Source organism: Mirounga angustirostris, unplaced genomic scaffold (genome assembly GCF_029215605.1).
Source record: "Mirounga angustirostris isolate CCGP_5_RB_7025 unplaced genomic scaffold, mMirAng1.0.hap1 SCAF_1, whole genome shotgun sequence".
Lineage (NCBI taxonomy): Eukaryota > Metazoa > Chordata > Mammalia > Carnivora > Phocidae > Mirounga > Mirounga angustirostris.
Genome location: NW_026991709.1, coordinates 215,860,636 through 215,876,268, shown reverse-complemented (window position 1 = coordinate 215,876,268; position 15,633 = coordinate 215,860,636). Strand labels below are relative to the sequence as shown.

Here is a 15,633-nt window from a genome sequence, read left to right as displayed (position 1 = left end):
TTTTACTTCCCTTCTGTGAATGGCAGGGAGTGGTCATTTGAGGACAGAGTAAGAGGAGCTGGTTCTGGAGCCCCATGTGCGTGACCAGCAGGGAAGAATCAGGACAAGTCCTCCAGGAAGGCCGGATGCGGAGAGACCTGGAGCCCCAGGAGGCCCAGGCACGTCCGTTAAAGGTGGGCACTGCCGAGATGGGAGGATCCGAGGGCAGGGTCCGTTGGAGGGAGGGAGAATATCCCCGAGCGGAAAGAGGATAAGGAGTCCAGCCCTAGGCCCACACCCCACCTGGGACCTTTCAGGCTCCACAGCGGCAGACCTGGGCACAGCCCTGCAGGCCACCTGAGGCTGCCAGCAAGATCTCCAGCCCCTCTGACTAGGCTCTGAGCTCCGTCTGAATTTCTGCTCGAGTGTCTCCATTGGGGGGCCTGTACTAGGGGAGGGGGGGCTTTCAGCAGAGGCCTCCCTACTGTGAAGGGAGGGCCATGGAGACAAATTCTGCACCCTAGCTCAAACTCGGAGTTTCCCCAACCCTCGCCCTCCTCGGGGCCCAGACCACGGCAGGAGCCTCATACAGCTGTGCCAGACCCTTGCCCTGGGCACTGTGCCAAGCTGTGCCTGCTTCCTCCAGCCTTCCCCCTTGCCGACAGGACCAGAGGAAGCCCGTGAGGGCCCGGCGGTTACTTTCATTCACCTTGTTCACTTAACCAGGTCACAAACAACAATTCTTTCGGTTTCCAGACCCAATTTCGACATCGGGGGGTGGGGGATAGTGTCTGAGAACTCAGTGTGGACAGTCTGCCCGCAGAGAGCATCAGGTTAAGGACTCTGTCCTACGAGACCGCCCCCACCTCCGAGGCTGCCACCAGCCCCAGGCCGTTACCAGTGCTCTGACCCACCGACTAGACTGCACGTTCCCACGACCTGCTCTCTTAGGGCTCACACAACTCAGGGAACCCTGAGGTTTACCAGCTTATTAAAGGGTGTGATCAATACGAGTCCACAGCCAGATGAAGACACACACGGGGTGAGGCCAGGGAGGGAGTGGGCCACTCTCCCTACATCTCCAGACTACAACACCGCCACCAACTTCTGACACCTGAGCTCCGCTGAGCCCCCAGCAGGGAAGCGTCCCCCCATCTGCTGTAGGAACCGTGCTCAGAACGGCCATAAGAACAGAGGCTGACACCACGTGTCGAGCAAACACTCTATTTTACTAAAAGTCCACATATACATTACACTTTACAAAAACAGCATCTATCTGGAGCTCTCTAATCCAACAAAAGGGGGTTCTGAGGGAGCTGAGAGCACAGGGTCCCCCTTCCCAACACTGGGGCCACCCTGTGCAACCCCAGGCCGTGGGTCCAGTGCACAAGAGGTGGGGTTGGTGGAACACCCGCCGACCACCAGCACGGGGCACCTGGAGCCCTGCAGAGCCCCCATCACCACCCCGGGGGAGGGCCCAGCCAGGACCACAAACACAGCCTCATACCCCGCTGGACCCAGAGTCCGGGGCCCTGCCTCAGGAGGAGGAGACCGGGTACCCATAGTGGTTGCGGTCAGCCTCACCCAGGGTCAGCGTCAGTGCCAGGCTGGGCTTCCGTCCCAGCTCCTCCTCCTCCAGGCAGCGCTGTGGAGGCCGGGACTTGAAGAAGTCAGAGATGTAGCGAACCTAAGAGAGAAGGCAAGAGCTGCCGGGGGCAGGGGAAGGGGACCCGGGAAGGGAGTGGGGGTGAGGAATGGGCTCTGAGGGGGAACACTGGAGTGGGGAGGACAAGAAGGTCCCAGCGCAGGGGGTGTCAAGGCCGGGAGCTCACGGTGAGGATGGCCACGAGCGCCCCCTGCAGGAGGCCAACGACGACATCACTCCAGTGGTGCTTGTGGTCAGACACGCGGGTGTAGCCAACGTAGAGTGCGAAGGCCAGCAGGAAGAACTGCACCGTGGGCCGCAGGAGCCTCGCCCACTTCCAGCAGAGCCGTGCCTGCACGTAGAGCTGGGGGTCCAGAGGGCAGCCATCAGCCTAGGAGCCGGCTGGGCTCACCCCACACCCAGGGCACAGATGGGAGCTCTGGGGCCAGGAACACGGAGCCAGAAGGCCCGGGGCCTCCACACCTGTCAGCCCAACAACCCATCACCACCTCCACCCACCCCTTCTACAGAAGGAAAAACTGAGGCCCAGGGAAGGCAGTGACTTGGCCAGTCCCACAAGCCAATCCTGAGAGAAAGACTCACCGCCAAGAACATCATGCAGTACATCCCGAAGGAGGAGTGTCCGGAATAGAAAGACAGCCTAAGAAAGGAGAGGACAGACATCAGGAGGGCCACACAGAGAACAAAGCCCAGGGCCCAGGCTCAGGGATGGGGGAGCTCACTCCCATTTCTGCTTTTGAAACCCCCGGGGCCCCCATCTCACTGTGTTTCCCGCAGTCTGGGTACCAGCACAGGGAGGGTTTTATGGGGAAACATGGGCCCTTTTCCCTTCTCTGACCATGCAACAGAAAGTCTCCAACTGGGGCTCATGGTCTTTAACAAGGACATTGTAGGCCACAGACTTGGAACCAGGGCAGACAACTGTGTCCGGCAAGCAGTTAACACCACTAGCTGATCACCCAGCTAACAGAAAGAACTTCATGATCACACATGACAAAGAATAGAGAATTTGCAAAATTCGTTCAGAAAGGTCGCTAACCAACCAACCAACAACTGTAACAAACACCAACAACAATCCCTGGAGAGGGGAGTACAATCCGATTTCCAGAGCTGCTACATTACAATATAAAAAATGCCCAGTTTTCAACCAAATAAGTACAAAGCATGCAGGGAAAAAAAAAGTGTATCCAACACACAGGGGAAAAACATCTATTAATAGAAGCCGTCCCTGAGGAAGCCCAGGCACTAGACTTACTGGACAAAGACGTTTCAGCCGCCATTTAAAATCTGTTCAAAGAGCTACACAATGTCTCACTAAATAGAGAATACTAACCAAGAGACAGAGGTTATCTAAAGGAACCAAACAGAAATTCCAGGGGCGCCTGGGTGGCTCAGTCGTTAAGCGTCTGCCTTCGGCTCAGGTCATGATCCCAGGGTCCTGGGATCGAGCCCCGCATCGGGTTCCCTGCTCCGCGGGAAGCCTGCTTCTCCCTCTCCCACTCCCGCTGCTTGTGTTCCCTCTCTCGCTGTATCTCTCTCTGTCAAATAAATAAAAAATCTTTTTTAAAAAAAAAAAAAATTCTGGAGCTGAAAACAGCAGTATCCAAAATGAAAAGATCACTAGCAGATCTGAATGGGCAGAAGAGTAACCATGGACACAAGTCGACGGAGACAATTCAGTTGGACAAACGGAGAGTAAAAAAAAAGGGAGAAACAGAAGTGGGCACCAGGGACTCCACCCACACAATGGGAACCCAAAGAGGGGAGAGGTACACAGGGGCAGAGTCTTTGAAGAAATAATGGCTGAACGCTTCCCTAATTGGATCAAAAACATTAATCGACACACCCAAGAAGCTTGATGAACTCCCAAAGGAGAAACTCAGAGAGACACGGTGTAATCAACCTGCCAAAGGACAGTCAGTGAGAATCATGCAAGTAGCAAGAGAAGAAACTCCTCCTGAACAAGGGCCCTCAGTACGATTCAATTTGCAGCTGGTTTCTCGTCAGAAGCCCTGGAAGCCAGAGGCAGCGGGATGACACATTCAAAGGAACCAAGAATTCTGTATCTAGCAAAGTTATCCCCTAAAAATGAAGGAGAAATTAAGACGTTCCCAGATAAACAAAAACTGATAATTCATTGCTCCAATACCTGCCCTATAAGAAATACCAAGGAGAAACGTTTCAGGAGAAACGAAGGGTACTAGACAGTAAGTCAAACTCACACAAAGACCTGAGAAGCACCAGTAAAGGTAATTACACAATACAAACATCAGTATTAATATACTTGTGGCTTATGATTCCTGGTTTTCTAATAATTTTTTTTAACTGCATATACAGGGACGGTTGTTAGCTAGATTTACTGTGGTGACCATTTCAAGATAAATACAAACATTGTTATGTTGTGTACCTAAAATTAATATGGTGGTATATGCTGATTATACCTCAATGTTTTAAAAACTGCATAAAATAGTAATTATAAATCTAAGTTGATGAACACACGATGTATAAAAATATAATTTGTGAAAATAATCTCATAAGCGGGTAGCACCATATGGCCACAAACTCCTTGCATAGTCAACTATTTAACATAAAAGAAGGCAGTAATGAAGAAATGTAAAAGTCAGCATAAAAACAAAGACTATGTAGAAAGCAAATAACAAGACAGCAGAAGCCCTTCCTGATCAGTAGTTACAATGAATGTAAATGTATTAACCTCTCCAATTAAAAGGCAGAGATTACAAAATAGATTTACAAAATAACCTAACTTTAGCCTGTGTACTAGAGACTCACTTTAGGTTCAAACACACAAATAGGTTGAAAAGTACAAAAATGGGAAAAATATTCCATGCAAACAGCAACCACAAGAAAGCCAGCGTGGCTACAATGCTGGGAGACAAAACAGACCCTGAAAACGAAACCACTAGGAGAGACAAAGGGCTCACAGTGAGAACCCGCACATCCATCAGGAAGACAAAACAATCACAAAAATACACCCACTGAACAAGAGCCCCAAAACAGGTGCAGCAAACACACATAGACGCTCCAACACGGGTAAGCTCTGAAACATTAAGGAAGCCAGACATGAGAGGCCACATGGTGTGGGACTCCACATGTGTGAATCGTCAGGAAAGGCACGGCCACAGCAGGAGGGGGCTTGTGGGTGCCAGGGCCTGGGGACTGGGATGGGGATGGGCGGACAGACAGGGTGCTGACAACTAATGGACATGGAGCTTCTTTCTGGGGTGATGAAAATATTCTGGAGTAAGATAGTGGGGATGGGTGCACAACACTGAATTGCTAAAAAATCAATGAATTGTACCCATTAAGATAGTTAAATTAGTGAATTTTAGCTATGTGCATTTTTTTAAAGATTTGATTGATTGACTGATTTGAGAGTGAGCAAGAGAGCGAGCGAGCACAAGCAGGGGGCGAGCAGCAGAGGGAGAGAGAGGAGCAGGCTCCCCACTGAGGAGGGAGCCCGATCCGAGGCAGGACTCGATCCCAGGACTCTGAGATCAGGACCTGAACCGAAGGCAGACGCTTCACCAACGGACTCACCCAGGCACCCCTAGCTATGTGAATTTTATTTCAATCTTTTAAAAAGGAAAATAAGGGGATGCCTGGGTGGCTCAGCTGGTTAAGCATCTGACTCCTGATTTCTGCTCAGGTCACGATCCCAGGGTCCTGGGATCGAGCCCTGCGTCAGGCTCCCTGCTCAGTGGGGAGTCTGCTTCACCCTCTGCCCCCATCCCCACCACTCGTGCTCTCTCTCTCTCTCTCAAATGAATAAAAAAAATCTTTAAAAAAAACCTGAGGTATCACAACACTTATTAAAAAAATAAAATAAAATAATAAAAAGGAAAACAATAATGGCAATTAATGGAAAAGTTGATCAGAGACTGTGAGAGTACAAAGCAGAGAAGCAGGCCAGTGGGGTCCGACATCCCGCCCCCTCCTGCCCCCACACCACCAAGGCCCACGGGCCCCACCTGGCCTCACACCCACAATCCTCTGCTCAGGGAGTTGCCTCCTTAACCTTCTCATTCTTCCACATTCAGCTCCTGAGGGTCCTCCTGCAGGGCCCACTCCTCCCCCAGGGCTGGGAATATCTGTGGCTGGGGGCCCCCAGCATGGCCCAGAGTGAAGGCTGCTATCCTGGCACCCACCTGGACTCGGTGACGTTGGTGGGGTTTCCCCTGCACACCCTCTCCACCTGCACGTAGATGGAGCAGTTGACGAGACTCCAATCAGGGTCACACACCGCCAGGAAGTTGGGTCGCAGGCGGCCGATCATGTACTTGGCCAGGTCTGTCAGCGACTGACTCACGGCAGCCCCAAACAGGAAGGTGCCCAGCACCTTGTAGACGGCGGCCACATAGTTGTTGAAGTCGGAGCGGGAATAGAGGCGGTCTGTGTACACCAGGTAGGCCTCCCCGGCTGAGACCTGCACAGGGAGCAGCTGAGGGGCCTTGCAGCAGGGCTGGGACGCCGGCTGTGAGCGTCTCCACCAGCCCTGGCTCCCTGGGCCTCGGCCCTCCCCACAGAAAGGGGGTAAGCGCTCCCAGCCTCCCTGAGTCGGCTGGGGTTCTGGGAACTCCAAAGGGGGTCCTCTTCCCCAAAGACCAACCCACACCCCAGCCCCCACCCTCCAAGCCTCTTCTGCCTTACAAGGATGATGGTGGCCGTGATGGTGACCCCAGCCATGAGCCCATGTGTGATGGTGTCTGGACGGTAGGGGTATCGGATGGAGTCATCTCCACAGTAGAACCCTCGCTTATATGGGGCGTTCGCAAGCGTCAGGATGGCAAAAGGCAGAGAGGCTGGGGACAGCGGAGAGAAGCCAGTGGCCAGATGGTTCTCCCCCAGCTGCACGCTCCCACCAGCAAAGCCCCAGGGCCACCTGCCTTGGTCCCCTGGTTTCTCCCCTCCACACCAACCTGGCAAATGGGAGGCTGCTGCCCCATTAAAACCCCCTCGTGATTCCCCATCATCCACAGATAAACACCAAAATCCTCCCCAGGCCCACTGTACAGCCCCCACCCCACATCTCCCACCCCCTCCCCTTCCTCACTTCCCTCCAGCCTCCTGTCTCCTCCCTGAGCAAACTCCACAGGCACCCAACCAGGAACCTGGCAACCGTCCTCACCGCCCAAAACATCTCTGACTTCCCTCCAAACTGAGCTCATCCAGCCGCCTTCCTGACTGCCCACCTTGGCACCCCTTTCATAGATGAAATGTCTGTTCTCCATGTCTCTTGGCACTGTTTGTATTTATGCACCATGTGATACCTGAGTTCACCGAGCACCTGAGGGGGATCTGCCATGCTCAAGGCTGTCCCTGGAGCCTTCCCAGGGCTCAGCCTGCGCACATGTTTAATAAGCATCTTTTAAAAGAGAAAACTCCCTGCCCTTCACTCTATGGCCAGCCAGAGAGACCGGGGACACACCACAGTAAGGGGCAGAGCTGAGATGTCGACAGACCCTGGGCAGACCCCTGGGCAGACCAAGGGCCTCCACAGCTCGGTCCAAAGACACATTCAGGAGCCAGAAGTTTCGGCAGCTGTGGCTCTGGGGTCCCAGGGCCCTGCTGAGCTGAGGGTGACCAACACAGGCAGGGCGCCCTTTGCCCCCAGCACGGCAGGTGACAAGTATAAAAGGGAGTGACTCTTCTGTGGCCTGAATACCACAGGAGTCAGGGACAAGGCCAACTCCTCCTCCTCCCAAGAGACCAAACTTAGTGCTGAGTTAGGAAACAGAGAGGTCTGCCCATGGAACTGTGAGGCTTAGGGACAGCGACTGGAATCAGGGAGACTATGGGCTTGTCAGGTAGGCCACACAGAAAAGGTGGCTTGAGGGAGCTGAGGAAGGTCAGGGCAGATCTGGAAAAGAGCACCAGGGAGAGGTAACAGCCAGTGCAAAGGTCCATAGGTGGGCCCATGCCTGGAGAGCTGGAGAGCTGGGGGCTGGGGGTGGAGGGTATTATATGAATGGAAATCTTGGGGCGCCTGGGTGGCTCAGTCGTTAAGCGTCTGCGTTCGTCTCAGGTCATGATCCCAGGGTCCTGGGCATCAGGCTCTCGGCTCAGCGGGGAGCCTGCTTCTCCCTCTCCCACTCCCCCTGCTTGTGTTCCCACTCCCGCGGTCTCTCTCTCTCTCTAAAAAATCTTAAAAAAAAAAAAAAGAATGGGAACCTTGCTGGAAGTGAGCGGGGAGACATCAGACAGTTGGGAACAAAGGAACAGAGCATGTTTTCGTACATCACTGAGGGCGAGGGTGGAGGCAGAGAAGCCAGGGAGGAGCCCCCCCAAAGTTGGGGGTGGGGGGAGGCCAGTGCCAGAATATGCTGAGACATCAAGTCAAGCCTCATCCCTGCCCCCGCAGCAGGGCAAAGAGGCTGGCATAAGGTGCCTGGGCAGCGAGGTCTGTCTCCCAATTCCTGTCCCCCAGCCCCAGCCCCTTCCACTGCAGACTCAGTCACCCTCGACTGGAACCAGACCTGTGGGTTTAGGAAGTAGAGCTCCAAGCACTGGATTTGGGGCCTCTCTCTGCCTAGGACACTGGCTCATGCCCTCATGGCAGACACCTGCAGAACATCCCTGCCTTTACATCACCCCCCACCCCCGGAAACACACACACACACACACAGCCCGTATTTTCATCAGGGCCCCCTTGTCACCCTATGAAACTCAACTTTTTATGGGCTGAAGCTTCAAGAATGGGAGCGGGTCTGCCTGGGCCTCTAGCTCCTGGCACAAAGAAGCAACCAACACAACCTAATCTCAGCACCACCGGTAGCCGCTGTGTAACCTCCAGCAGGTGCCTGAACCTCTCTGGGCAAACAGAACCTGCCCGCCGGACTGTTTGGTGGAAAGGGCTTCATTATGTGCATGTCACTTCTTGTCTAGAAGTAGGTGCCACACACATGTTTAAATATAAATAACAGGTATTCAATACATGATGGCTAGGGCTGGCAGACGCCCCCTGGGGACTTCTTCCTGCTGCCAACCGGCCCACTCCAAAGAGGTCAGGGTTGGGGTCCGGGGCTCAGGAGGAGAGCCTGGCCTTTCCAATCCGACAGGGATTTCCCCTCCGACCCCGCCGGAGGAGCAGGAACCCCAAATGGGGGCGGGGAGGGAGCGGTCCTGGGGGGGGCGATTTAGGCCCGAGGGGCCCCTCCCCGCGCCGAGGGTAGAATTCTGGGGCCATTGTCCGCACAGCCCCAGAGCAAACACTCGGCCTTTGTTCCCGGGACCCTGGGGGAAGGGCGGGGAGGGGGCCTCGGGCCGCCCCCTCCCCCAGCCTGGCCCGCAAACCCGCCCGACAGGTTTGGTCCGCGCCGCCGGAGGCGCCGGGTTCACGGGTAGCCCGGGGCCCAGCCTTTCTCTCCATCTCTCCCCCGCCCGAGCAGGGGGTCCGACTCCCACCGACCAGCCGTGTGCCCGCTGGGGACGTCGATCCCGGGACAGGGGGTGGAGGTCCGCCCGGGTGACCCGCGGCCGCGCCCCAAACCCGGACCGCCGCCCTCCTGAATCACCGCCCCGGCCGGGCGCGGCGGGGAGGGAGGCGCGTGCAGCCCCCCCGGCTGCGACTTCCTGCTGCAGCGGGCGGGGGGACCCGGGACGGCCGGGAGAAACCGAGGCCGGGAAGGGCGCCCGCTGGCACCGGGGCGCGGAGGCAGTCCGCGAGGTCCCGCGCCCCCAGGGGCCTCCCGGATCCGCCCCCACAAACCAACCTTCGGGGGCCCGGGGCGTGTACCGCCGGGGGGCGGGGTCCTCCCCCAACACACGGGTCGCGCGGCTCTTACCGATCAGCACGCACAGCACGTCGAGCAGTACGAAGACCCACCTCCGCTCCATGCCGCCCCCGCCCCCGACGGCGCCCGCGACCCCCGACGCCGGTCCCAGCGCGTCCCGTCGCGCCCGGCCAGGCCGCGGGGTCACATGGCCGCCGAGCCAGGCCCTGCCGGGGCGGGGCGGGGCGTGGAGGGGAAGGCAGGGGAGCGGCGGGGCGAGGGCGGAGCAGCCCGAGGGGAGGGGGCGGACTCTGCCCCCGCCCCGCCCCGCCCCGCCGCGGCGAGCCCGGAGGGGCGGGGTGGAGAGTGCCTGCGTGGGACAGCGGGAGACCCCACCCGGGTCTGGAGGCGGGAGAGGTCGTCTGCGCCCGGCACTCCCCCACCGCAGGCGGGAGGCTGAAGCTGAGGGACAGTGGTCCAGAGCCCCCCAGGGCGTCACCCGCAGGTTGGGCCGGCTGGGTCGGGGACGGGGCGGGTGGCCAGAAGGAAGGAAGGCACCCACGCACACACGGAGGAGCGCGCGAGAGGGCAGACCCGGCAGGACGTGTCCCCGGGTTTCCTCGTACTCAGATGCTGGGTACATCTGAGTACCTCTGAGTCAGGAAGTGCCCCAAAACTGATGGAGTGTCCTGGCATCATTGCAGGGGTTTTTCTTCACGCCTAACGCTTAAAATCCTGGCATTCCTGTGATGCGTGGCATTTCGGAAGGTCAAGTTCCTCAACACCCAACCTGGAGGCTGTTGGCACCGGTCCCCGCTCCCATGTAGCACACTCACTGTCCCAACCTTAACCAGAAGAGCAAACAGAGGGGGCAGGAGCTGAAAACAGCCCAACTAGGTCCTAGGGAGCCCTGAGCTGGGAGGCGCCCAACAGTCAGGAGCATCCAAGTCAGGGAAACGGAGGCCCAAGGGGCCATTACTAGATCCTTTGGGCTGAAACCGTCTGAGAAGCCTTGGAGAGAGCCCTGCCTTGACCTGGCAGGAAACATGACACGTGAGGTTCTATCCCTCTTTCTAGGTCAGGCAATGGGAAGAAGCAGAGCTGGGACTTGAACCCAGGGGGCCTGGCCCCAGGGTCTGCTCCCTTGACCTCGAAAACACATTCACCACGCCAGCTCCTCCAACAATCCTAAAACAGAGGATGTTTCTGGGCCCTTTTTAGAGATGAAGGGAGTCAGATCCAGAGACAGGCAGCCCCTGACCCAAGGTCAGGCAACTGGGGCTTCCACGCAGAGCCCCCTTGACCCTGCTTCTTGGGAGGATGACCGGACACCGGCACTTGCGGGGTGCAGGGAGTTCCAGGAGGGAGCCAAGGTGTTGGAAGTCGGGGGACAGTGCACAGCGGATCTCGGGCTCCTTGGCCATTACGGTTGGGGGGCGGGATGTCTGAGGGCCAGCTCCTCTGCACCCCAGACAACTTACCCCGCTCTGGGCAGCCGGCAGAGGCACTCCCCCATACGCACACTCAAAATAACTCAGCCCACGCCACCCCACCCCACCCCGCCCCAGGACATGACAAAGTCCAGCATGGGAACTCCTGGACTCGGATTTTCCGTCTGTGGTGTGGCGGAGAGACGGTGTGGGACGCACATTCCCAGCACCCTCCCCTTTCCAACCGCACACGGCAAGGAGTTGGGGGCGGGGGGGCGCACATCCTAAAAAAATGCAGCTTCCTCCTCCGTCCCTAGACTTCTTCCTCCAGGCGGGAGGGTTTTTCCGGTGTCTGGGCGGGGGTGGGGCTGTCGCAGGGGCTGCTTTCAGGCTCAGCTGGATCCAGCGCGTCTCCGACTCCAGCAGGCGCGGCCCCGCCCAGGTGGGCTCAGGCTCTGCTCACTGGCTTTCCGGCTGCCACTCACAGAGCGGGGCGGACCTCAGGGAGACGCGAGTCCCGGGCTCCGGCTCCCTTACTCACTCGTTCACTCATTCAGGCAGCGCGTAGTGGATCACGGTTTTTGTGAGAATTACCTGATGAGTTACATGTGAACAGCATCCACAGCATGTAGCATCAGTTATATGTGAAGCAACAGCCCGGCATAACGTTCCGTAAGTGTTCCCTGGCCTCCTCATTACTGACCTTCTCTCACTTTAACCTCGGGGTGACTACCCATTCTCAGTTAAGGTAGAGAAAGTGAAGCGCTCTACTGGAGTCGAGGAAAGGTGGGGTTCTTTACTGAGCACCTATTGTGTGCTGGGTGGGGAGATCGCTGGGAGAAGCCTGCCAGAGGAGGCGTGGTACTGGGGATGGCCTGAGGCGGGGCTGCAGGTGGGACCCAGGAGGTCTCTAGGGGAGGCTCCTGTGGGCACAGAAACCATGGGTAGGAAGATGAGCCTGGAAAACAGCATGGCTGGAGGGCCCACGTGGGGCTGCAAGCACTGCCCTCCCCACTGACCTCAGTCTCACAGTCCTTAAAACACCTGGGCAAGGTCAGGATTAAAATCTAATGAGGGCAGCAAGGATTAGCATTAAGGCTAGGATCGCGGTCAGGGCTCCTGCATCTGCTAGCTGGGGTCCTCCACATTGCAAGGAGTCTGTACAGAGAGAACCCCAGGCCAGTGAGGCCTGCTTGAGGGACAGAGCCTGGACTGGGAGCCAGACCTGGACAGCTCCTCCCCTACCTGCAGGTGGCAGACTGAGCCCCCAGCTGGGTCCCAGGGACTTGTCTATGTCCCCCAGAGACAGAACCAAGTCCTCGGTGCCTGGTGACCCACGAGGGAGTGGAGCTCAGGGCTCAGAAATGGTCAGTTCTCGTCAACCTGATGGGCTCCAGGTGTCTCCAAGTGTAGTGAAGATTAGGGAGAGATGCCTGGGAGGTGGGCAGAAAGGTGCCTGGCACACAGTGGGTGCCACCTGAGTGCACCACTCCTGGCCTTCATGGACTTCTCTGGGGGCTAAGTTCGAGCCCCATGTTGGGTGTAGAGATTACCTGAAAGTATACTCTTGGGGCTCAGAAAGGCCACAGTGGAGTTCTTCCAGACTTGGGGCTTTGCCCCCGCTAAGGGTCCTGGAGTCGAGCCTGTACCCCTGGGGGGGGCTGTGACAGGCCAGTCTGTCCATCTGCATAACGGGCACTGGAGGGTACCTAAGCCCTGAGACTGTACTGACCTGCTTGACCGAGAGCCTAACTCCTTAGGAAGCACCCGGGAGGGTTAATCGAACGGGAAACGATGGGGCAGGTACTTGGGGTCACCTTCAGTTCAGAAGCCAACATCAGTGAATTCCGAATCCCGGGTTAAGTTGCCCCCTGATGGCACAGTCCTCTCCGCTCCCCTACCCCCCACCCCCCGCCGTGTCCACCACCTCCTGGAAGCTCTGGCATCATTTCCGTGTGTCTGCCTATCATCCCCTCCTCCCCAGTCCTGAGCTGCCGGGGCAGAGGCCAGCACCCAGCAGATACCCAATCAGTCCCAAATGAATGAACGTGGGCTAGTGACCAAGGGACCCTCAGCCCGGGGTCAGCATTCTCTGAGTCATGGCCAGAGCGCATGAGCTGCTTATTCCTTCACAGCCAGGGCTCCACCTGTGGTGCAGGCCGACCAACACGGCCCCTGGTGTCCACTCCCAGCCAGTCTCCCTAAAGCACAACTCTGCTCCTGCTATCTCCCAAATACACCTCCCGTCGCCTGGCCCAACACTGCCCTGCGGCCTCGGCGCTCCTCCAGACCCAGCTGCCGCTCCCGCCGCCCACACGCTCTCTGCTCCTGTCCCCCCTCCACCCTGGCTGGTGCCCTCTTCAGGTGGGCAGCTGACCCAGGCCTGGCCGGTCACTCGTTCAGTCCCGGGCACTAGCCTTGATATTCAGGGGCTTCTGCTGGAGCCACTGGGGAAGGGACACATGCTTCCTGCATGGACCGCAGGGGCAAGTCCAGTAGCGGCGGCTTCCGGTCCCACGGCTGCCGTCAGGACTGAGGAAGACAGATGCCAACTGCCACAGCAGCCAGGGTCGCGGGACAGCCTGGCCGGGGCCTTCGTGTGTCCGCATCAACACAAGGAAAATGACTCATTTAAAATAACCAGCAAAGGGCTCCTGGGTGGCTCAGTGTGTTAAACGTCTGCCTTCGGCTCAGATCCCGATCCCAGGGTCCTGGGATGGAGCCCTGCATCGGGTTTCCTGCTTGGCGGGGAGCCTGCTTCTCCCTCTGCCTCGGCTGTTCTCCCTACTCTCTCTCTCTCTCTAAAATAAATAAATAAAATCTTTAAAAAAAATAAAATAAAATAACCAGCAAAACTGGAGAAATGGGGACCCACAATCCAGAGGAAAACGGTTAAGAGAAGTAATATCCAGAAGTGACCCACAGGTGAAAACAACGAAGATTCAGGTTAAGTTTCTACAGGAAAAGGTAGAAAATGAAGAATTTCAGTAGAGAAACGGAAAAAGCCAAATACACATACTAGAACCAAAACGTACAAGGTGTGAGTTAAAGAACGTGGGGGACTGGCTGGCGTCTGAGAGGCTGGGGTCACCTTGTGCAGCCAGACACTAGGGGGGCAGCAGAGATGTCGGGAGAAACAATGGCCAAGATGCCCCAAACCTAGGAGAGGCACCACCCGTAAGCCCTAACAGCTCCGCAGACAAGCTACACCTAAGTGCGTCCCCATCAACCTGCTGGCGCCAAACCCACAACAAGCAACCCCATCGGAGACAGACCTGCAGAAACAGGGATTTCTCATCAGAAACAACAGATACCAGGAGTTGATGAAACATATCCAAAATGGTGAAAGAAAGTCAACCAGGAACCCTGTATCTGGCAAAAATAAAATAAAACTAAGAAGTGCTTCAGAAGTGGAGGGACAGGGCCTTCTCCAGCCCACAGAGTGGGGAGCACGCCGGCCGCGGAGCCGCCATCCACGCGGCAGCACCTACAGGGACAGACCACCTCACCGGCAAACCCGGGGCCAAAGGGAGAAGTGAGCCCAGGCACAAACAGCCACCTTCAAAAGCCACGGACAAGGATGAGCTCCGGCGACGCTTGGTCTCAGAATGGCCGAAATCCAGAACGCGGACGCCACCGAGTACTGGTGAGGACGCAGAGCAGCTGGCGGGAATGCAAAACGCTGTCCCACAAAACTACACAGACCCTCACCGTTCGATGCAGCTCTGGGCTTTCGCAGGTCTGAAACCCTGCACACAGACGTTTACAGCAGCTTTATCCACAACTGCCCAAACCCGAACGTGGCCAAGGTGTCCTTTGGCAGAGAGTGGGTTATAACCTGCTGTCCGTCCGGGTGCTGGAATACCGCTCGGCGCTCAAAGACAGGAGCCGTCAAGCCACAGAAAGACAAGGAGGAACGCGGAATGCACGAAGCGGACACAGCAAGGCACCCCCTGATCAAACTGCTCCAAACCAGCCAGGAAGCCCTATTTCGGGTCTCCACACAATCACACATGGGCGTGTGAAGTCTCCAGAAAAGCCAAATGTTTTAGGATCTGTTTCTCCGGGACGAAGCACCGTGTCGGAATGCAGCATTTATGGACGTGTTTCTATGTCTCTTCACTTGTGAGGGAACAAACCCCTTACTCACTCCTTTACCCAGAATGTGATTTACTGCCAACTATACAGGATGAGGAAACGAATAAAGTGACATTCAAAAGATATTTCTAACAATACGAAAGGAGAAGCAAAGATATGAGGGGATGCATTATTGAATAGGGAGGCAAAAAGAAAAAAAATAGCATGAAAGATAAAAATCTTAAAAACAGTTAAGAACACACTAAGACAAGCAGATTTCTTGTTGTAAGCAGAGCCAACCAGAAGACAGGAGAACAACTTCCCTCAAGTACTGGGGAAACATTCCAATTAAAATCCTTCTGAAGTCCCTCTCACATCACCCACCCCCGCACACACCCTGGCTCCCAGCACTGGACAACCAACTCTCCTGCCCCCTCCCTCCTGCCCCTTCCCAGCCAGGCTGCACCCCCTCACTGGCTCTCCTACGCCCTCCCAGCCAGGCTGCACCCCCTTCCCGTGTCTCCTGCCCCATCCCAGCCAGGCTGCACGCCCCCCACTGGCTCTCCTGCCCCCTCCCAGCCAGGCTGCACCCCCCTTCCCACCGTGTCTCCTGCCCCCTCCCAGCCAGGCTGCACCCCCCCTCCCCACTGGGTCTCCTGCCCCCTCCCAGCCAGGCTGCACCCCCTTCCCACCGTGTCTCCTGCCCCCTCCCAGCCAGGCTGCACCCCCTTCCCACCGTGTCTCCTGCCCC

General features: G+C 56.9%; 1 protein-coding gene across 2 annotated transcripts; it reads right to left on the bottom strand.

Moving 5' to 3' along the window:
- Positions 1–1,189: 1,189 nt before the first annotated feature.
- Positions 1,190–9,632, bottom strand: PLPP2 (phospholipid phosphatase 2). 2 transcript variants are annotated; one of them, XM_064574055.1, is made up of 6 exons: positions 9,448–9,632; positions 6,314–6,465; positions 5,812–6,104; positions 2,228–2,285; positions 1,812–1,988; positions 1,190–1,666 (listed from the first exon to the last, which is right to left on the bottom strand). In XM_064574055.1, exons 1-6 carry the CDS (start codon positions 9,497–9,499, stop codon positions 1,517–1,519), a joined length of 882 nt encoding a protein of 293 aa, XP_064430125.1. In that variant the 5' UTR covers positions 9,500–9,632; the 3' UTR covers positions 1,190–1,516. The 2 variants fall into 2 exon arrangements, with proteins under 2 accessions (XP_064430125.1, XP_045719487.1); XM_045863531.3 differs by having other exon boundaries at positions 5,812–6,089; positions 9,448–9,630.
- Positions 9,633–15,633: the final 6,001 nt, after the last annotated feature.